The sequence below is a fragment of the Drosophila suzukii genome, unplaced genomic scaffold (assembly GCF_043229965.1).
Source record: "Drosophila suzukii unplaced genomic scaffold, CBGP_Dsuzu_IsoJpt1.0 scf_5, whole genome shotgun sequence".
NCBI classification, from domain to species: domain Eukaryota; kingdom Metazoa; phylum Arthropoda; class Insecta; order Diptera; family Drosophilidae; genus Drosophila; species Drosophila suzukii.
This window is the reverse complement of record NW_027255937.1, coordinates 2,205,612-2,229,004: the sequence shown is the minus strand read 5'-3', so window position 1 is coordinate 2,229,004 and position 23,393 is coordinate 2,205,612. Positions and strand designations below refer to the sequence as shown.

Sequence of the window (23,393 nt, the reverse complement as noted above, 5' to 3'; positions counted from 1 at the left end):
CTAGCATATTGCCCCATGGCAATTTCTGCTGATTCCCTCCAACTCACATATTTGTCTTCTTCTCCTTTAAATTCCCTGACTGATTTGATAATTTCAAAGGAAGTTTTACATTTAATATTTGGGTCAATGACTTCTACTTGAAAATCTTCAACCTTTTTTATATTTTGATTTAGTTGTGCTTTTAAACTCACGATCTCATTCCTTAAGGGATTCAATTCATTATTTACAATATGTGCAATTAATTCGCTCACTTGGTTATGAGCTTGGCTGCTAGAAGCCATTGTAGGTTGTGATAGGGGCATGGTGATGTTGGTCGTTAATGAGGTCTTCCACCTTGTTTGATTTTATTTAAATTTTTCTGCTTATAGTACTTAAATAGAATATAAAAAATATACAGTATACGCTCACTAATTGTTTTCTTTTCTTCTGGATTTAGTGTGATATCGTCTGTTTTTCTTTGATGATCCTGCTGGCGTCGTCCTTCTAGGTTGTTTTTAGCCAGGGATGGCCCTAAGCTCTTCCTTTAATTTATTTTTCGGTCGTTAATTTTTAGCGTAGGATTGCCCTCAGCTCTTCCTTCAATTTGGTTTCTGGTCGTCGCTGTTTAGCGAGGGATTGCCCTCAGCTCTTCCTTCTTGTTGGATTTGGTATTTGAATTTATAATTGTTTTTGAATTTTGTTTCTCAGTTGTTTTTTGTATCATCTTTCACTTTCACAGTTTTTAAATTTTTTGTATCAGCTTTCACTTTCACAGTTTTTAGATTTTTTGTTTAACTTTGTAAATTGTTTGGTTTTATTTTTTGAGACCGTTTAGTTTTTTGTTAATTAATTATGTTAATTTATTATGTCGATTACTAATTAGTAGATTGTTGTAAGTAAAAGGGGATTATTTCATTTATTAATTTCGTCCTTTTATTTTTAACACAAACTTTTTTGTCGGTTGGGTTTTTATTAGACCACGCAAGTTCCTTTTCACTTTAAAACCGTTGGTTATTTATTTTAAAGCCTTATTTAGAACAAATTAGGCGTGGCCACTCGTTGGGCGCCAACTAATAACTTCACTTGTGAATTATATTAAAAAATTTATTTTTATTTTTTATTCACTAAGTTTAAACTTCACAACATTTCCTTAGTATCGACTTTTATTCTTGGCGGTTCACAATTAACTTCTTATACAACCGATCTTCTCGGATGCAAAAACGGACTGCCTGGCCAAGGGCCGCTTATCTGATAATCAAACCTCGGTTTAAGAGAATTGGGGAACTCATTAAGAGTTGGACAAGGGTTGGACTCAAGAGAGTCGGGAAATCGGATGATCTAATTCTCTGCTCAATTGCCAAACGGATTACGCTGCAGTTTTGGGGCTCGCCGGGTGTTGACCGGATGCTTGTGTTTACATTAGCTGGACCCAGCTTAGTTTATGTTAGGAGGACTGCGGCGCAATTGAATCTTAATAATGAACTTCGATTAAAGTGGGGGAGCTAATTGAGATTCTGTGGGAACGCTGAGTAAGGGGATCCCAGCTAAGAATTGTTTATAAGAAATTGTTTACGACTTGGGTAAGGCGGCTGGGCGCTCGAGCTGGAAAGCGTTCTCAGCTAAGAATTGTATATGAAGAGTTTGTTTATAAATTGGGTAAAGAGGCTGGAATCATGAGCTGGATAACTTGCATGTTTTTATTCTATGTACATACGGATTATTAGCATATTAGCTTAACAATTGCACTTGTTTTCTTTTAGAAATGAATGCACAATTATTTTACGGTAGTTTGCAATACGTGAACGAAATCGATGATCCGTTTCTAAGTGATGATGACAGCATAGCCGATTCCGAAGACAAAGTTGTTGAAAATCAAAAAGTCCAAGAGGAAGATCTTTATATTTCGGAGACCGATGAAAGTAGTTCCGATGAGATCTGTGAAAAGCCGTGCACTTCTAAAGCAAAGCCAAAGCCAGTGCCAAGAAAAAAGACAAAAGCACCGATATGGAAAGCTGGTCACTTACCACCGTATTTGGATGAGACCTTTCCATTTCAAGGAAATACCAATCATTCAACTTGTATCAATGAACTGGAGACACCGGCAGACTTTTTTAATTTTTTTTTCAACGACGATCTGATGAATTTCTTGGTTGATCAGTCAAATCTATATGCACTCCAAGTTGATATAAATAAGCCCGCTAGTATTACTCGAATCTATCTATTGGAATTCGGCTCTTGGTCAAGAAATTATACATGGCACAATGAATTGCAACCGATGAGTTGCACTTTAACAATAATACCGATAATAATAACGATATGAAGTTGGCAGGGGAAGCCGGGTTTGACAAGACTCGCCCGGTGCTGGACAAAATCCGTAATCAATTACTGCTCGTACCTAAGGAAGAACATTTGGTGGTTGACGAGCAAATTATTCCCACGAAGTGCCGTCACCACTTAAAACAATATAATCCCGCAAAACCTCACATTTGGGGCTTCAAAAATTTTGTCTTGAGTGGAGTATCAGGTCTTAGCTACGACTTTAATATTTTTGTGATACATATCCGGAGGGAGCGCCTAATTTGGGAGTAAGCGAAAATATTGTATCTAGGCTATCGGCAACCGTACCAAAAGGAAAACACTACAAATTATTTTTCGACAATTGGTTCAATTTGCCAATTCTTTTGCTGCCCTTCAAAGAATTTTCGGATACGTCAATTAGTTTAGTAATCGCATGCGTCTCCCTACGCTCACGGTGTCTGATCTTCAAGGCGGTACTCTGCTCTTGTCTCGCCTTGTCCAGCGCTCACATTTGTGGGATGACATCAAATCATTGCAGTCAAAGGTATTGGTGCACTCATCCAGCTCGCTCGCATCTCTCTCGCCATTCATTAATCAATTGATTGATCTGATGGTCGGCTAAGGAATTCCTCGCTGGATCTTAATGGGCGTCATCCAATTATATTACCACGGAGTCATTCGGTCACTATTTCCATTATTGCTCACTTTCATGAACGCAATCTGCACACTGGGCCACGGGCACTACTCGGCATAATTCGATTCCAGTATTGGCCTATTGGGGGGAGGAAGACGGTGATGAAGGCAGTAAACAAATGTATTAAATGCTTTCGAATGAAGCCTCGAGTAGTGGAGCATATAATGGCGGATCTTCCAAAGATACGACTTGATGGATCTCATGCATTCGAAGTCACTGGCATTGACTTTTACGGGCCAGTTCTCTACAAGTCAGAGGTGCGAAGCAGGCCTCCAGTAAAATTTGTTTCGCCACAAAGGCTATTCATTTGGAGTTGATCAAGGATCTTTCTACGGTGTCGTTTCTACATGGCCTCAAAAGATTAATATGCACTAGAAGAAGGCCGCGGCAGATTTGGTCTGATAATGCAACCAACTTTGTTGGCGCTCGCAATGAGCTGCTCGAACTTAGGCGCCTATTCCTCAGCAATGATTATCAGAGCTACATTGGACTTTTGCCTAGCGCAGGCTATTGATTGGTGTTTCATTCTTCCTAGGTCGCCACACTATGGCGGTCTTTGGGAAGCGGCTGTGAAGATCGCTAAGCATCATTTGTTTGCTATTTGCTGTTTTAGCCTTTGAGGAGTTGCGGACCCTGGGGTGTCACATTTCGGCGGTTTGTAATTCTCGACCATTAGTCTCGATTTCAGAAAACCCCGCTGATCTGGATGTATTAATTCCAGCAAATTTTTTGAATGGTGGTCCGCCTTCCTCTTTCGTCGAGCCGGATGTGAACAGTCTTAACTTCAAGAGAAGAAGATCTTTTGGTCCCGATGGAAGGAAGAATACTTAACACTACTGCAGCAGCGCTTCAAGTGGTGCACCACAAAACCTGGCCTGGTTGTCGATGACTTAGTTCTGGTCAAGGACGAAAACATGATTGATTCTGTTTGGTGGAGATGGGGTAGCTCGAGTCGCCGTTCTGAAGATAGCATCAGGAATTCTGAATTCCATCTCTTATATTAATTGCATCGCGAAAGGTATCTCTCAGCATTCGGTCATTCGGTGATCTCGACGTTAAACGCACTCTCGTCTCGCCTGCTGCGCTCTCTTTCGCTAATAAACTGTTAGCAGGCATAAAGCAACCCAAAATTTCGTATTTTAATTTTGCAATAACTAAAAAAAAGCGTATTAGTTCAAAAAATACTTATAGTAATTATAATCAAAATAAAAATAATTCCTGGAACCCGAGCAGGTTTAATCAACAAAATCAATGGAACCACAGAGTAAGCCAGAGCCAATGGAGATTAAAACAAGGAAGAACGCTATAGTCGAGTACCTCGACTATCAGATACCCGTTACTCAGCTAAATGGAGATATGCAAGCAGCAAAGCGAGATTAAAATGCGCCACCTACCGGCGGTATACAGATTTAAGCGTTATGGGCGTTAGAGTGGGCGTGGCAAATTTTTTTTTGGATCAATCGATAGGTATCGACGAGACCAATACATTTTAGTTAAAATTTTTTATCTAGCATGAAAATTGTGGGCGTCACAGGTTTTCGCGGTTTGTGGGCGTTAAAGTGGGCGTGGCAAACTTTTTTTTGGGTCAATCGATAGGTATTGATGAGAACAATACATTTCAGTTAAAATTTTTATTCTAGCATCAAAACTGTAGGAGCCACAGTTTTGGGCGGTTTGTGGGCGTTAGAGTGGGCGTGGCACTGTGCCGAAACAAACTTGCGCTGCGTAAGAAGCTCAGGAATCTGCACGCCAAATCTCAATAGCCTAGCTCCCATAGTTTCCGAGATCTCAGCGTTCATCCGGACGGACAGACAGACGGACAGACGGACAGACGGACAGACGGACATGGCTAGATCGACTCGGCTAGTGATCCTGATCAAGAATATATATACTTTGTGGGGTCGGAAACGCTTCCTTCTGCCTGTTACATACTTTCCGACGAATCTAGTATACCCTTTTACTCTACGAGTAACGGGTATAACAAGAAAGGAAGTTAGCTTCGGCATGCCGAAGCTTATATACCCTAGAAGCTATAATTATTAAATTTAAAAAAACAAAAAATTATATTCCCAATAGTATAAGATAATATGTCAAAAAACACCGAAGCTATAATTTGTTTCATATTATTTTCCTACCAATTTTCCGATCGTTCCTATGGCAGCTATATGATATAGTCGTCCGATTTTGATAAAATTTAATTCGAAATTCAGAACTATTTAAAAAATGTTATTTCCAAGTTGGAGGTTATATGTTGAAAAACACCGAAGCTATAATTTGTTTCATATTATTTTTCCACCAATTTTACGACCGTTCCTATGGCAGCTATATGATATAGTCTTCCGATTTTGATAAAATTAAATTCAAAATTTAAAACTAATTAAAAAATGTTATTTCCAAGCTGAGGAGGTTATATGCTAAAAAACACCAAAGATATAATTTTTTTAAATTTGTTTTTCCTATTATTCTTATGGGAGCTATAAGATATAGTTGTCCGATCCGGCTGGTTCCGACTTATATACTACCTGCAAAAGATATAAGACTTTTGGGAAAGTTTCAGCCCGATAGCTTTAAAACTGAGAGACTAGTTTGCGTAGAAATGGCTAGATCGACTCGTCTAGTCATGCTGATCAAGAATATATATACTTTATGGGGTCGGAAACGTCTCCTTCACTGCGTTGCAAACTTCTGACTGAAATCAATATACCCTCTGCAAGGGTATAACAACTCATACAAAATACATTCAAAACCGCCGAAAAAAACCTCTGCAACCGCTTTTAATAGCTACACAGAGAGAATTATTCAAGTAATTTGTACTCAAATTGAGTATTTTTGTACTCAAAAATTCAGCATGAACAAAAATTCTCACATTGAGTGCAAAATACTCACTTTCAGTACAAATTTCTCAAAAAATTTGTACTTAAATTGAGTACGTTTGTGCTCTTTTTTGAACATTTTTCCTCAATATGAGTACAAACTGCACTCATTTTAAGAAATAATTTAGCTTGAATTTTAGAATCGAGTATCCCCTTTTCTCAAACTGAGAAATTTCTAGCGCTCAAAATGAGAAACAAGTTCTTGATAGTGAACTAATAAATTCTTAAATGAAGAACTTTTGCACTTAAACCCGCTCCACCCATTCCCAGAAAAAAGGTAAAATATTTTTTTTCATTATATTTTGTAATACAGTTATATATATACAAACATATTATTATACCCGTTACTCGTAGAGTAAAAGGGTATACTAGATTCGTCGGAAAGTATGTAACAGGCAGAAGGAAGCGTTTCCGACCCCATAAAGTATATATATTCTTGATCAGGATCACTAGCCGAGTCGATCTAGCCATGTCCGTCTGTCCGTCTGTCCGTCTGGCCGTCTGTCCGTCTGTCCGTCTGTCTGTCCGGATGAACGCTGAGATCTCGGAAACTATGAGAGTTAGGCTATTGAGATTTGGCGTACAGATTCCTGAGCTTCTTACGCAGCGCAAGTTTGTTTCGGCACAGTGCCACGCCCACTCTAACGCCCACAAACCGCCCAAAACTGAAACTCCTACAGTTTTGATGCTAGGTAGAAAATTTTAACTGAAATGTATTGTTCTCATCAATACCTATCGATTGACCTAAAGTTTGCCACGCCCACTTAAACGCCCACAAACCGCGAAAACCTGTGACGCCCACAATTTGGATGCTAGATGAAAAATTTGAACTGAAATGTATTGGTGTCGTCAATACCTATCGATTGATCCAAAAATAAATTTGCCACGCCCACTCTAACGCCCATAACGCTTAAATCTGTCTACCGCTTTTTATTTTCGCTTTGCTGCTTGCATATCTCCTTTTCCCTTTGAGTAACGGGTATCTGATAGTCGAGGTACTCGACTATAGCGTTCTTCCTTGTTTTTTATTTAAGTTTATGTTCCATGTTATGGGTTATGATATTATTCCCTTAGCTGTCTGGTCTAGCGAAGAGCAAAGAGGCTGAAAAAAAAAACGTTATTGTTAGCAAATATTGTAAATATATAGCATATATATGTACATAAGCATGAAACAATAAAATTAGAATGTTATTAGATGTACATTTAAAAAGCATTTAACAAATTATATGTATGTATGTATGTATGTATGTACAATGTACGTATAAACTAACACAACTAGACTGCTTCACGCCACTTACAATCACACATACATACATATTAATGAACACGCTTTGACAATATTTTTGCAGTGTTTGTTTATTTTATCATTATTTAGAACATTATAAATACAGTTTAAATTAAAAAACTTACCCTCGAGGTACGGAAGAGTCGCACATACATATGTCCAATTCACTGAAATAGTTTTTCACCTTTGTGTCTTGCGCACGTCTTCACTTTGCTAAATCACACGGCAAATGACAGTCACACAAATGCGGCGCGCACCACTTTACGCACCCATTAGTGAGAGAGAGACAACCACATACGCAACGAACTTAAGGCCGCTCTTGTCTCGCCTCGTTCGCAGTACGGAATTCTCTAGAAATTCTTATGAGAATTCGCTACTCATTTTTGAGTTTATCGGTTACTCATAATGAGAATATTAATTCTCAAGTTGGAAATTGAAGAACACATTTCCTCAAACTTAGAATTTTGCGATCAATTCAAGTCCTTTTACTTAAAATGAGTGAAGCTTTTCTCAACATTAGTTTTTTCCACAAATTTTGTACTTAAATTGAGTACATCCTCAAATTGAGAATACAAATACTCAATTTCAGAACGTCATAATTTTCTCTGTGTACCACTTTACACACCCATTAGTGAGAGAGACAACCATATACGCAACGAACTAAAGACCGCTCATCTCTCGTCTCGTTCGCAGAACGGAATTCTCTAGAACCCATTATGAGAATTCGCAACTCATTTTTGAATATATCGGTTACTCATATTCAGAATATTAATTCTCAAGATGGAAAATGAAGAACAAATTTCCTAAAACTTAGAATTTTGTGATCAATTCAAGTTATTTTTCTTAAAACGAGTGCAACTTTTCTCAATATGAGTTTTTTCCACAAATTTTGTACTTAAATTGAGTACATCCTCAAATTGAAATTACAAATACTATATTTGAGAACGTTATAATTTTCTCTGTGTACTCTTAGCTTAAGGCTTAGGAAATTCGAATGGTTGCATCGCGACATCTTATGCCAAGGTTGGCTGGACCTTAACTGACCATTTATTCGTATCTTGATTACACAGAGATTGCCTTTCCTAAACCTGTGTCAAAGTTGCACACCTATATTTACCTACATAAATCGATAGGTACCCTTCAGTTCCAAAAAAAAGTTTCACTTGTGAATCACCTTGTGAATCCCGTGGGATATGTCCTCTTGCACAAGTGAAGAGCAAGTAACACTCCATATAGACAATTGTATGCGATGTCCGTTTATTTTTCGAATTTTTCAATTGTTCCTTATACACATTTGTCGTATGGCCTGTCACGTGCCGATGACACGTCCCACGTAAAATCACTTGTGAAATTCAGAATATTTCCAATGAGTTTTCACTTATGAAAGTATAGAATTTAAAATACATACATTTTTAATTACATTTAAATTCATTTTAATTAGATAGTATTATTCAGATTTTCAATTATGGGACAGTTATTGTTAGTATTTCCGTTTTTTTTTGTTTTGTTAGTTTGTTTTTCACGTTCGTCATCGCCTTTCTCAAACATTTGTCCGGGTCCTCGGAGTCCTTGGGCAACGCTCCTGAAATAATGTATGGGCATAAGATTAAAAAATTCGTATTACTTGTTTATTTGTATATTTACCTTTTAGAGCTGTGTATAAACCCTTTGCGAGATTATTTTTGGCCCAAAACATTTCTTCATCCTTTCTCGGCTAACGGAACCCAATGAATACCTTCAAAACTTACGTACCTTAAACTAAGATCAATGCACCACATCTTAAACTTAATGTAACACTTACCTGACTTTATTATATTAACTTAAAGGAACGATTAAAGTTACTCTGCTGCGCACAATTAAAATGGATGCATCCCTTTCAATCACTCAAACAGAATGCACCAAGTCTTCTTCTCACCCCTTTACTTGATTTCATTTATTTAAGTTTACTATAATCAAAAAATTTACTTTTATAAAACAATATAGTTGTTTTTTTTTATATACAATAATGCTCCTAAGACATTAGGGCATTCACATGTCGCTGCTCCATGAAAATTTTTCCGCAGAAATGTTAGTTGCTAGCCGAACATAACAGAGAGACGCAAAAGAAATAACGGATCGACCGAAATTTGTCTCTGAGAGCGCCGAGTGCAGACAGATTATAAGACAAAGAAAGAGAGGGAACCTCCGGATATCAGGCTTTCTTTGTTGCACGTTCGTTTTCGTACTCAGTCTTCTAATCTGCTGCATACAAGGCTACGGAAACTAAATCTAAGATCCCAATTCTCTATCTCTGATAGTTTCCGAGATACCCGCGTTCATACTTACGATTTTTTGAAGTTTGTGGGCGTTAGAGTGGGCGTGGCAAACATTTTTTTTGGTCAATCGATAGGTATTAATGAGAACAATACATTTCAATTTAAGTTTTTGTTCTAGCACTAAAACTGTAGGAGCCACAGTATTGCGCAGTTTGTGGGCGTTCGAGTAGGCGTGACACACTGACGAAACAAACTTGCGCTGCGCAAGAAGCTTAGGAATCTACATGCCAGGTCCCAACTGTCTAGCTTTTGTAGTTTCCGAGATCTCTGCGTTCATCCGGGCGGACAGATAGACGGACAGACGGACATGATCGACTCGGCTAGTGATCCTGATCAAGAGTAAATATACTTTACGGGGTCGGAAACGCTTCCTTCTGCCTGTTACATACTTTCCGACGACTCTAGTATACCCTTTTACTCTACGAGTAACGGGCTTAAAAATACTTTGATCAGATCTGAATCTGAAGTGGGTAACCAAAGCGAATTTAGTTTGGGATATAAAATACAATACAAATCCTGAATTATCCGACAACCACAAAATATACAATATAAAACAAGGAAGAACGCTATAGTCGAGTACCTCGACTATCAGATACCCGTTACTCAGCTAAAAGAAGCAAAGGGAAATGGGGATATTCAAGCAGCAAAGCGAGATAGAAATGCGCCACCTACCGGCGGTAGACAGATTTAAGCGTTATGGGCGTTAGAGTGGTATTGACGAGAGCAATACATTTCAGCTAAAATTTTTATTCTAGCATCAAAACTGTAGGAGCCACAGTTTTGGGCGGCTTGTGGGCGGGGCACTCTGCTGAAACAAACTTGCGCTGCGCAGGAATCTCAGGAATCTGCAGGCCTAATTCCAGTATTTAAGCTTGTATAGTTTCCGAGATCTCAGCGTTCATACGGACAGACGGACAGACGTACAGACGAACATGCACTGGTAGAAAAAACACGAAGTGAAATCAAATATATTTTTATTTTATAATATATAAATATAATAAAATAATATATACATTACTAAATTGACATATAAAAGTTATTAAACTTAAGGACTTATTTGTACATATTTTGTTATTTTCTTCCCCATTACTTTGACCTCTATTGTAAAGTAACGGCACGCGACAGAATTTGTCCGTCCTTTTTGCACACATGCATATGTATGTATGTACATATATACGAAATATTTTGACACTCCGCTTTGTAGCGAATCCCGCAATCACTTCGAAGCAAGCGGTTCTCCTGATCGGATGAAAAAGTGATTAATAGAGTTTTAGTTTTTAGAGAGAGAGTTTTAGAGACAAGTGTTCATTTAAGTGAAGTAAAAAAGTGAAAAGTACAGCAAAAAGGTGAGTCAAATAAAAATACAATAATTACTTAATATTAAGGCATGTGCATGTCCACGTTTTTTTGTCGCATTTTTCCTTGAGTTTCTTCTTTGTTGTGCGCGTTATTATTTCGTGATAATTTAGATAATACATTTGAAGAAATTAAAGCTTAAAAGAGCATTACAATTAAAACAAAAAAAAGACATACGGTTGTGTAATTAACATGAAGTGGATAAGAAACACGCGAAAGAAATGAAGAATATTAAAGGAAATTAAGCGAAAACCCGCGCAAACAAGATAAAAGGAGTAGAATGCACGAGAAGAAAAACACTAAAAAGGCGCTAAAAAGACGCTTTGCTGCCGTTGCATTCTGCTCTGTGGCGTCGCAGTCGTTTCACCTAAATCTTTATTATATTTTTTTGTTCTTTCACGTGATTTTTTTCTTTGAGTTAATTTACTGATCCAACATCCTTTTAAGAGCGAATTCGGTTTATATTCGGAATTCACAAAAAATAATTTTTCGCATTTTCGATTTTATTAAGTTTTTTTTTACGAATAATTCGGTAAGTGGTAAACACGTGTTTCAGGAATTGGCCGATATTACACTTATCTAATTTTTAATTTTTTTAAAATAAAAGCAAATTAAATTAAAAAAATATTTTGGTCTTATTTAAATCCTTATACATAAAACAACCTACTCGAAACTTAATATAATACTACTTAACTTTTTCTTTATATATATAAATTGATTACAACATATTGTACCCTGTACCCTGAGAAAGAAGCAAGGAAAAGGTTTTTTGGTTTTATGAAGAGCAAATACAAAACAAAGAGTGTCATAAACTATTAAAGACAGCTCAAAAAACTGTATCAATCGGTAATATGTAATTTTAATAAATTTAAACTAAACTTTTTGCAGGTTAAATTTTATCTTCTTATAATACGCTTGACTTTTTCTAAATTATGCCATTACCAAAAATCTAATAATATATTCTTGTTCACAGATTCCAAGGACTACATTTACTCTATATTGTCTGTACTGTCGGCCGTCATTAAGGAAACCAACAAGCGAAAGAATTTCTCACTACTGGACTCGGAAAGTTTTGAACGCACATGCAGGCGTAGGAATGTTGCAAACTTTACTAGCTGCCCAATGCATATGTATTATATAAATTCTAAGGGTTACGTTAAGTACAAATGTATTTAAAACAAAAATAATGATAACGTGTTAGTATGGTAAAAAAAAGAATGTAAGCAGAAAAATTGTTTGGATGATATGTTTAAGTTTATTTTCAATAAAAACACATTGCATACTTATTTGTGGCTTTTTTAAATATAAATCAAGCTTGTTTTAAACTACGGATCGGTTTAAATTGAATATGCACCATAATAATATGGCTTAAATACTATATTTAAATCAAACATAAAGTACAGTTCTTTTAACGGGGATTATATTTAATTTAAATACAATTTGTATTTATATTAAAGTTCATCCCAGTCTGATTTAAATATGAGAATTATTTAATCCAAATAAAAATATGCTGAGTTTGAGGGCGGGCTATAATTATTTTAACTATAAAAACCATTTAAATGAAATGTTCAATTTACTGGAACTAAATATGAAAATATTTAAAATAAATATAAAAATATAATACTTTTTAATATGGAACATATTTAATTTAATTATTTTGTACTATTTTAACATATTTGATCGAAATTAAAAAATCGTTGGATTTACTACGAAATTATTCAAAAAGTATTTAACTATTTAACGTTTTCGTTTTTACGATTTTCATGTTAGGTTCTAAACCGCTGGGAAAAATAGTTGAAACGTTGGCGAAATAGTGACATTTACGATGTTTTTTCTACCAGTGTGGCTAGATCGACTCGGCTAGTGATCCTGATCAAGAATATATATACTTTATGGGGTCGGAAACGCTTCCTTCTGCCTGTTACATACTTTCCGACGAATCTAGTATACCCTTTTACTCTACGAGTAACGGGTATAAATATTCCTTAAAGATAAGTCAAACCCCCTCTGTACTAACTTCAAGCCAACTAAATAAAAAGCCAAATCCTCTAACAAAAACAAACATACCACTAACAGCGACAGTGAATCAGTTTAACAGCCACAGATCTCCCCTGCTCTAAGGTTCAACCTCAGAACTTCTTACACTATCAAAATGTCACTAACTTTAATTCAATGGAATATTCAAGGATATACAAATAACTATAATAACCTCCTAATCCTGATTAAAAAATACTCTCCGCATATCATTACGCTTCAAGAAACACACATACAACACACTATCAACATACCAACTCCAATAAATTACATACTACTAACAAACATATGTAGCTACCAACAGATTTGGCGGCGTAGCGCTATTAGTACACAAGTCAATTCAATATTCTATAGTAAACATTCCAAACGACCTTGAAGCTCTAGCAATACACATTAAATCCAAAGAGAACATGCACATAAGGACAACATACATTGCTCCAAACAGAACCGTCACAAACCAAATGCTTGAAGACACTTTGTACAATAACCAAACACCCTCACTAATTCTAGGAGACTTTAACGGATGGCACCCTGCCTGGGGTTCCCCGAAAACTAATTCTCGAGGAAAAACAATACAACAATTTATTGACAACACACATCTAATCTTACTAAACGACAAATCCCCCACACACTTCTCAACACACAATACATACACGCATATCGACCTTTCACTTTGCTCAGCAACACTAGCCCCACACGCCAAGTGGGAAATACTTAATGATCTCCACGGTAGCGACCATTTTCCATTTCCCTCCAAACAAGATAAACAAATTTTCAAAACCATTTTTTATATTAAAAAAAGCCAACTGGGAGCAATACGAGACTCTCACACACAAACATAACGAAATATTTCCCACTTCAGTAAATGTCAATAAAGAAGCCGCACAAATCAACAAAATTATACTACATAGCGCAAACATTTCCATCCCACAAACCTCAGTAAATACAAAACCCCCCTGGTGGAGCAAAAAACTAGCCCAGTTAAAAAAAGAAAAGCAATTAGCTTGGAAAGCACTTAATCGCAACATCAACCTTACAAACATTATACACTACAGACGCTTAAACGCCAAGTACAGGTTTGAAATAAAAAGAAGAAAAAGCGAAGCTTTCAGCTCCTTTACATCCACTATACAACCAGAAACTTCTTAATCCAAAATATGGGGCAACATAAGACGCTTCTGCGGCCTTAACCCAATCAAACAAATTCACGCCATACTTAATCCCAAAAACAACACAACAACAACAGATACTCTCGAAATAGCCAACTCCTTCTCCCAACACTTCTCAGAGCTCTCAAGCGACCTAAACTTTTCAGACGAATTCCGAAATAACAAATATAAAATCAACACAGCCAAATCTATCGAGAAAAACATAACTTACCTTGAATTGTTTGCAGCACTACAAACACTTAAAGGATTCACTCCAGGATTAAACAGAATTTCATACGAAATGATACGCAACAGCTCCCCTACCACAAAAAACAGAATAAAAAACCTTTTCAACCAAATTTTCGACAGCCACATACCTCAAGCCTACAAAATAAGCCTAGTCATTCCGATTCTTAAGCCAAAAACTGACAAAACAAATATCTCTTCATACAGACCCATTTCCCTCAACTGCTGTCTAGCAAAAACACTAGACAAAATCATAGCAAAAAGACTATGGTGGTTTGTGACCCACAACAAACTTTTAAATGCAAACCAATTCGGCTTTAAAAAAGGCAAATCGACTTCGGATAGTCTACTATACGTAGACCATCTTATTACGAAGTAAAAGAGGCACACCTCCCTCGTTACTCTTGACTTTGCAAGAGCCTTTGATCGAATAGGGGTGCACACTATAATTGATCAACTACAGGAATGGAAAACAGGCACAAAAATAATTAATTACGTCAAGAACTTCATGCTGAAACGTAAAATAATTGTCAGAGTCGGTCCGCACATGTCAAATTCACTCCCGTTATGCAATGCACTATGGCAAGAGCCTTTGATCGAATAGGGGTGCACACTATAATTGATCAACTACAGGAATGGAAAACAGGCACAAAAATAATTAATTACGTCAAGAACATCATGCTGAAACGTAAAATAATTGTCAGAGTCGGTCCGCACATGTCAAATTCACTCCCATTATGCAATGCACTATGGGGACTTTGACCCGTTTTTTTGGCATAAATGTGTTTTTCACAAGTATTTCAAATTTCGATATATTGATGTTATCGAATTAGGAACAGATCAAAATGTCATGTTCCATAACAGAAATGTTAATTTAACAGCCCACTATTAATATAACAGCTGTCAAACTCAGCTGCTGCAAGCGGAAAGCACATGTTTACGTTGGGGCTAATTTTTGAGTGAAAAGTTAAATACATATCTTTTGAACGACAGCTCGTAAATCGTTGAAATTTAAAATGAATATTCATTCTTCAGGTGTGTACTATGTGTTATAACTAACATATTGCTCATTTTGAAGTCTTCGTAAACCTTTTGGAACAAAATTTCAACTTTGAAGAGAGTTTACAAAAAATGTTGAGATTTGTTGAGTAAGTGTCCTAGTCCATGTTGTAGACTGATTAATTTCTATTAAAAAGAATCTAGACTCAAACTGCGCTTTTTGCGACTTTTCGCGAAAATTAAATTTGTAGGTAGCAACCTCTCGATTGGCAATGCGGCCCTGTTAGATGTTTGGCGCAAGCAAAAGTGCGGCCGTGACAAGCAGAGTGCCGTATTGTCTTTTATTTGTCAGCACATCAACGACAGTTTCCTTCAAATTAATGAAACTCGTGTAAAAGAGAAAGCACGAATGTTTTCGGTAAATTTATCGGTACTATGGCAAAAATGCCATAGAAAAATCGACAAGTTCACAGAAAAATATGCTAATTGGATGGAAGGCAATCTAAGCTTAGATTTAATTGGAAACAAAAGCATAGCAAAGCCGAAAAAAAAATTAGCTGGACGCCCAAAGATTACATTCTCTTTAAAGGGTACAAGAGGCCAGAGGAAGGATGCAGCAGCCCTCTCAACGGCGCAGAAACACAATTCTAAATTATTGATTCAAGCGGCCAGCATAGCTTCTCGCAGACAGGGGTTCATCGATCTAGCTGCTGTACTAAAAGTACTTGCCTTTAGTCCAACAAAAGCCAAAACTATTAGGACATTTTTAAGCAATCCCGTAAAAACCTATGTCCGTTCTACCGCTGAGGAGGCTTTGGCCTTAATACTTGATCAAAGTTTAACAAAAGATCAATATTGTGCAATTCGAGAGGACGCAAAGACCAGGAATGCAGACATTTATCCACACTATAAGATGGTAGCGGAAAAGAAAAAGCACTCGAGAATATTACAATAACAGATACCGTTGCAAAAGTTGCCCTTCAAGATCTTCTAGATCATACCACGGCGAGGATAGTGGCTTATCAAGAGGAGACTATTGTAACGTCTATGAAAAACCAGCAAGCAACCCTCTCATCGGCCGAATTAATATTGAACTATGGGCTTGATGGCAGCACGGGACAAGCAAATTACAATCAGGCATACAGTAACGGCCAGTCTAATAACGACGATTCATCACTGTTTGCTTCGACTGTCACTCCTCTTCGCCTAATAGATTCGGCTGGCAATGTTTTGTGGAATAATCGTACTCCGCAAAGCATACGATTTTGTCGACCCTTAAAACTGGAGTTTTTGAAAGAATCGAAAGCTGTTGTTATACAAGAAAACTTACATATACAAGAGAAAATTAAAAATTTAATACCATGCAAGGTAATCCTTAATGACAAGCAAATCATCATTTATGTAAAGTTTAGTCTGTATCTAACAGTGATTGACGGCAAAGTACTTAATGCATTAACGAATACAAAATCATTCCAAGCCTGCCCCATTTGCAATGCGACACCAAAAGATTTTTTGATGAATAAAAATTTTAAATGCTTTCAGTTCGTACCTATTTTGGACAATTTAAAACATGGGGTAAGTCCGTTGCACTCCTGGATTCGATTTTTCGAATTTGTACTCCATACTGGTTACAAAATCAGCGTAAGAAAGTGGAGAATTACGAGTCCAGAGGACAAAATTCTGGTTTCCGAACGAAAGAAGTACATCCAGAAAATGTTTCGGGAGAGACTTGCGTTAAAGGTGGATCAGTGTTTTGTTGGGCGGCACGCCCACTTATCCAAATTGAATCTGATGGTGTGCCTACCACTAGAAAAAAAATGATCAAAATATCTTGCGTAGTTCAAAAGTTATTAATTTATGCCAAAAAAAAGGGTCAAAGTCCCCATAGTGCAATGGTATCCCACAAGGATCTCCTATATCGGTAATCCTATTTCTTATCGCATTCAACAAGCTCTCAAACATAATAACTTTACACAGAGAAATTAAATTTAACGCATACGCCGACGATTTTTTTCTCATAATAAATTTCAACAAAAACAAAAACCTTAACTTCGACCTAGACAACTTATTACAAGACATAAACAGCTGGTGCTCATACTCAGGGGCATACCTATCCTTAGCTAAGTGCCAACACCTCCATATTTGCCAAAAGCACAATTGCACCAGCACAATAAGCTGTAGCAATACACCAATACAACAAGTAACTTCACTAAAAATCTTAGGGATAACCATAAACAGTAAATACAAAAGGGACACACACATAAAATCACTTCTTCCATCACTACACCAAAAATTAAATATCATTAAATGCCTCTCCAACCCTAAATTCAATTGTAATACACAAACACTACTTCACGTCGCGAAAGCAACAGTCATAGCAAAATTGGAATATGGCCTGTTTCTATACGGACACGCTCCGAGAAGCGTGCTAAACAAATTAAAAACACCCTTTAACACAGCAATTCGACTAGCCCTTGGCGCCTACCGAACCACGCCCATAAATAACTTGCTATACGAAGCCAACATCCTCCCATTACAGCAAAAACGAGACTTCCAAACAGCCAAACTCACAAAAAACCTGATATTTTCGAAAGATACACCAACACACAAACTTGTCAGACAAAGAAAACCAAAAAAAAAACCCATCAACCATAGACCGCACAATAAACCTTTGTCAAGCACTAAATCTACCCTATGAACCAGTAAAACTACACAAATACCAACCACCTTGGGATCTCCCAAATCTCATAGACACAACATTTAGAGCGTACAAGAAAAAAATCACACCACCAGAGACATACAGGAAACTATACGAACATACCAAAGACAACCATAAAACTCACAAATTCATATTTACGGACGGATCAAAAATGAACTCCACCATATCATATGCACTCACAACAGATACTTATATCATTAAATATGGTATCCTACCCCCATACTCATCAGTACTCTCCGCAGAAATAATATCCATCCTAGTAGCGATCGATCAAGTCAAAAGCACAAGGGGAAAGTTCATGATCTGCTTTGACTCTCTCTCAGCAATTGACGCCATAAGAAACACAAACAACAACAATTTTTACTCTAACAAAATCGGATCACTTCTTACAAAACTATCCCCAAAAATTAAAATATTGTGGATCCCTGGCCATGTAGGCATAGCAGGCAACGAGCTAGCCGACCAAACCGCAAAATCGTCGAGCAATATGCCCCTTATTTACACCCCAAACATCAACTTAACAGACATAAACAGGCACTTAAAACTAGAATTCCTAACAAGAAATAAACTAAACATAGAACACTGCAATCAATGGTATAAAAACATTAACAAAGACAATTCAAACATCGAAAATTATTGCAGATCCTTCCATCCCAAATCGAGCAGACTCGATCAAATTAAAATTATACGCCTCAGACTAGGCCACACAAAACTTACACACGAGCACTACTTTAATCAAAACCAAACCTCATCCTGCCCCTTTTGCCCTACAAAACTATCTATCTTCAAAAACACAAACCCGATAAATCTCCTCAATGAACTCAACCCAGATAATTTAGAAAAAAACTTACTTTTCTTAAAAGCTTCAAACCTATACCACAAAATTTAATAAAATACCCCAAATGTACATAAATAACAAGGAAGAACGCTATAGTCGAGTACCTCGACTATCAGATACCCGTTACTCAGCTAAATAGAGATATGCAAGTAGCAAAGCGAGATTAAAATGCGCCACCTACCGGCGGTATACAGATTTAAGCGTTATGGGCGTTAGAGTGGGCGTGTCAAATTTTTTTTTGGATCAATCGATAGGTAATGACGAGACGAATACATTTCAGTTAAAATTTTTTATCTAGCATACAAATTGTGGGCGTCACAGGTTTTCGCGGTTTGTGGGCGTTAAAGTGGGCGTGGCAAACTTTTTTTTAGGTCAATCGATAGGTATTGATGAGAACATTACATTTCAGTTAAAATTTTTATTCTAGCATCAAAACTGTAGGAGCCACAGTTTTGGGCGGTTTGTGGGCGTTAGAGTGGGCGTGGCAGTCTACTGAAACAAACTTGCGCTGCGTAAGAAGCTCAGGAATCTTTACGCCAAATCTCAATAGCCTAGCTCTCATAGTTTCCGAGATCTCAGCGTTCATCCGGACAGACAGACGGACAGACGGACATGGCTAGATCGACTCGGCTAGTGATCCTGATCAAGAATATATATACTTTATGGGGTCGGAAACGCTTCCTTCTGCCTGTTACATACTTTCCGACGAATCTAGAATACCCTTTTACTCTACGAGTAACGGGTATAAAAATGTACCAACTTAGTAGCCAAAATACAACGAACAATATGTAATCAAACTAATAGACTTAATATCATTAACCTTAAAAGCCGAAGGCCTTGTTGCCAGCGCTTTACCAACTAAGTTAGTCTAGTTTTGTAAACTTCTCTATCTGTAATAACAATAATAATACTATATGAAGAGTATTTAGCAAATTAAATTATCTTTTCAGAGATATATAGCACGTTTCTGTAGCATTAATAATTAAGATACTATAAGCATTTATACACTACTTTTTTATACACCCATAGGGTTTCCAAAACCCTAAAACTAAGATGGGATGCATACAAACCCACAAACAAAGGGACAAACATTTTCATTTTGGGAAGAAGAAGAAAATCTTGTTTTTTGAATTACTTTTGAACGGGATTTCAACAATGATGAGGTGTCATTCGACGCGTATTCTCAGTAAGAATAGAACTAGCTAAACAGCCTGCGGCTTTTATCCCCACCGTATCCAGCAGCTCTAATTTTCTAAATTTTTACTTTTACACTTTAACCGCTTTTTCTCCCAAACAAATCTATATTTCGAAAGTCTTGGTATGCAAGCTTCTTAGTTAGTGCGATACCTTTCGATTGGTGTATCACGATCGGACCATAATGGCAGTTTTTCAATTCTGCGACTATATATAGTAGTTGTCTTCGCACGCTCTCTTGCGCGCTTCGCCACTACGTGTACTGCCGTCCACTGTAATATTAAGGACAAATTCTAGAAACCTGATCCAAGCATGTAGAGGACTCACCCCGAAATGTAAAGCTTCAAGCTTGGGGGTAAGGCTAAAATCTTTCGTTTCCAGTACTTTTGTTGGGGTGACACCACAAATTGGACAACATTGAGTTGATTTAGTACCAGTTAGTACGTTTAGTACTTTCCCATCAATGAGTGTCATATTCATTTTAAAGGTTACTGCCACATTATCAACGTCATCCAGTATACAAGCAAACGTTTTCAGATTATCTAATTGAAAGTCTAAAAGTCTTTTTTCCATAATTATGTGAAAACTAGTTTCTTTTACAAATTGAATTTTAAGCGGCCTGCAAAATCGAATAGACTGAGGTGTTCTGTTAACCCAGGTGTTTCACTGAAATGAGTCAATCATTTTTATGGGTATAACAGAAGTAACAAACAAAGAGTGATCTGAAAGCTGTGCTTGAAAACATCGGACTGCATTTTAATTAGTCGCAGTGCAATATGATTCAAAAGGTTTGTAGTGACATTGCATTTAAGCTTCTATCACTTGATTGTAACTCGGATAAATGTCTCTGTGATGATTTATGTTCAAAGCCCTAGTGTTGACATATTGCTGTTTGGTTAATTTCCAAGATGTAGGCTAGAGCTTCATTTGGTATAAGTTGACTTGGTGTTTGCAATTGAAGTTGCTTTCTTAATTCCGTTGTGTATTCAGGTCCTGTTATCGTTTCTTTAAGGACCAGGGCCACGTTCGTATTACATTGTCTCTTAGCGGAAACTGCTGCAGCATGCATAAACAAATCTGTATTGTGGTCTTTTTCATTTGCTAGTTCAGATGCCAATTTTTTTTTCAATATTGGGCCTGCGTTTGTATACGACAACGTTGGGCGTCCAGGTTGTTGTGGTATCTTACAGCTTTCTTTTAAGGCGTTATATACCTTTTTTATTTTCAAAAAATCGAACATTTTTTATTGCTTTATCTTAAAGAACAATTCCTTGGGAAAATTTTCCCATATTTTCATAGAGATTCCAGCAGTAGAAAAAAAGTTACAGCGCTCCTAACCGCGCTCCTCGTCGCGCGCATAAACTGAACTTGAAACTTTAAACGCAAATATCTCGAAATGGTGCTTCTTGAAAAATGACTTTGCGGTGATATGGATTGGCGGAAAACTACTGAACCGATTTACTTCAAATGTTTTTTTTAAATGTTCGTAATGAAATTTTTCTGTGCTTGAACGATCGACTTTTCACGCACAAACTTTTTTTTCGCCGAAATGAATTTTTTAGTGAAATTTCTAGCGACCAAAAAGTTTATTTTTAGCATAAAACGTTCCCGTATGCACAAAAAAAAAATCTTAAAAACGAGCGTTCAAGCACAAGGAATTACACTAAACTAATGAAATTTGTTTACTTTTATGGTTTCAGTTGACCTGTTCGACCTGGGGAAGTATCACCGCAAGGCTCTTCAAAAAAGGGCCTCTAAGGGAAACAGCCACCCCTTAAAAACTATTTAATATTTTTCCACTAAATTTTGCAAAAACATTGTTAATAAAGTGTACTGTCAAAAAATTAAAACATTCGTGTAATGAAATAATTGCTACATACCTAAAAAAAATCCAAACTTTCCTCTTTTTCTGCGACAAAGAAGGTATATAACCCCTTAATGAAATTGATATTTATGACGACGTCCATTTAGCATTCTTTGATTTAAAACGATCGACCATATAGTTACATTTTGGAAGTTTTTCTTTTATAAGGATTCAAAATAACTTTTTTTTTATTTATGTCTACTCTTTTTTCATCTTCTACTTAGAAATGTATAATATACAGTGAATCTTCAAATTCCATTAACTTAAGTTTGTTCGGACAGATAATTTTTATTTTCGCGCACAAACGTAGACAAAACAAGGAAGAACGCTATAGTCGAGTACCCCGACTATCAGATACCCGTTACTCAGCTAATGGGACCAAAGGGAATTGGAGACATGCAAGCAGCAAAGCGAGATTAAAATGCGCCACCTACCGGCGGTAGATTTAATCTTTATGGGCGTTAGAGTGGGTGTGCCAAATTTTTTTTTGGATCAATCGATAGGTATTGACGAGACCAATACATTTTAGTTAAAATTTTTTATCTAGCATGAAAATTGTGGGCGTCACAGGTTTGGGCGGTTTGTGGGCGTTAGAGTGGGCGTGGCACATTGCTGAAACAAACTTGCGTTCATTCGGACGGACAGACAGACTGACATGGCTAGATCGACTCGGCTAGTGATCCTGATCAAGTATATATTCTTCTTTATGGGGTCGGAAACGATTCCGTCTGCCTGTTACATACTTTCCGACGAATCAAGTATACCCTTTTACTCTACGAGTAACGGGTATAATAATTTTGCGTTCTTTTGAAAGCTCATAAAAAGCTTCAATGAAGCTTTTGAATACAAAAATACAAAACATTAACATAAAAATTTCGACTTTTGCCAAAAAATTGGACTCTTGGACCATAGTGCCTTGTGTGAGATGGATCTTGCGTTATACACTTCACAACGGTTTGTTATGATGGGGTATTTTATATATATTACTATTAATTCATGGTGTATGGCGATTTTAAATTTTGATATGTCTAATATGTCAGTAATTACTACAGGTTTCTGTTCGTGTTTATATGTTTCTTGGATTTCTTCAGCGTTTAGAATTTTAGTGTTGAAAACATCTATTTTTGCTAATGTAATTGTATCCATTAAATTCATCAGATCGTAAGTGAGCAAGCGAAGACGGTGTTTTCTAAATAAAAATTATTGGTTTGAAAGAACTGTTTGAAGATTCTCAGATAGGGTTTTTATTTCTTTAAATAATTTAGAATTAATAACAAATTGGTTGTTATTATTTTTGATTAAATCATCAATTTTATTTTGCACCGTTATCAAATCATCGTGATCGGGAGTCCCTGCTATCCATTTCCAAAGGGTGCCTATTTCATTGATTCCTCTTTTTGCCCTACTTGGTAAAATTTGTGAGAGAAGCATTTTAATGATATCTAAATCATAGGAAATTTCCCACTGTAAATTCTGGTTGCTTTTGTTTATGTGTGTTGATTCGAGTTTGATTATGTCTTTATATAAACTTAAATTAGTTATATGAAATAG

The 23,393-nt window shown here is 36.7% G+C and overlaps 1 protein-coding gene and 1 long non-coding RNA gene across 6 annotated transcripts in view; one reads left to right on the top strand and one right to left on the bottom strand.

The window, feature by feature from the left end:
- Positions 1-23,393, bottom strand: part of LOC139354980 (SH2 domain-containing protein 3C) — a 247,846-nt gene that overhangs the window by 86,755 nt on the left and 137,698 nt on the right. Inside the window, exon 3 of one of the 5 annotated variants that reach the window (XM_070999255.1) lies at positions 10,402-10,683. The exons of the other annotated variants lie outside the window; for them this stretch is intronic. Coding sequence (XP_070855356.1) covers positions 10,543-10,683 — 141 coding nt within the window. The 3' untranslated portion in view covers positions 10,402-10,542. Of the gene's footprint in view, positions 1-10,401; positions 10,684-23,393 lie in introns of those variants that run through there. 5 annotated transcript variants of the gene reach the window in all.
- LOC139354981 (uncharacterized) lies at positions 10,641-12,086 on the top strand. Its single transcript, XR_011605779.1, has 2 exons — positions 10,641-10,790; positions 11,774-12,086. It is a non-coding gene; the product is annotated as an uncharacterized lncRNA (long non-coding RNA).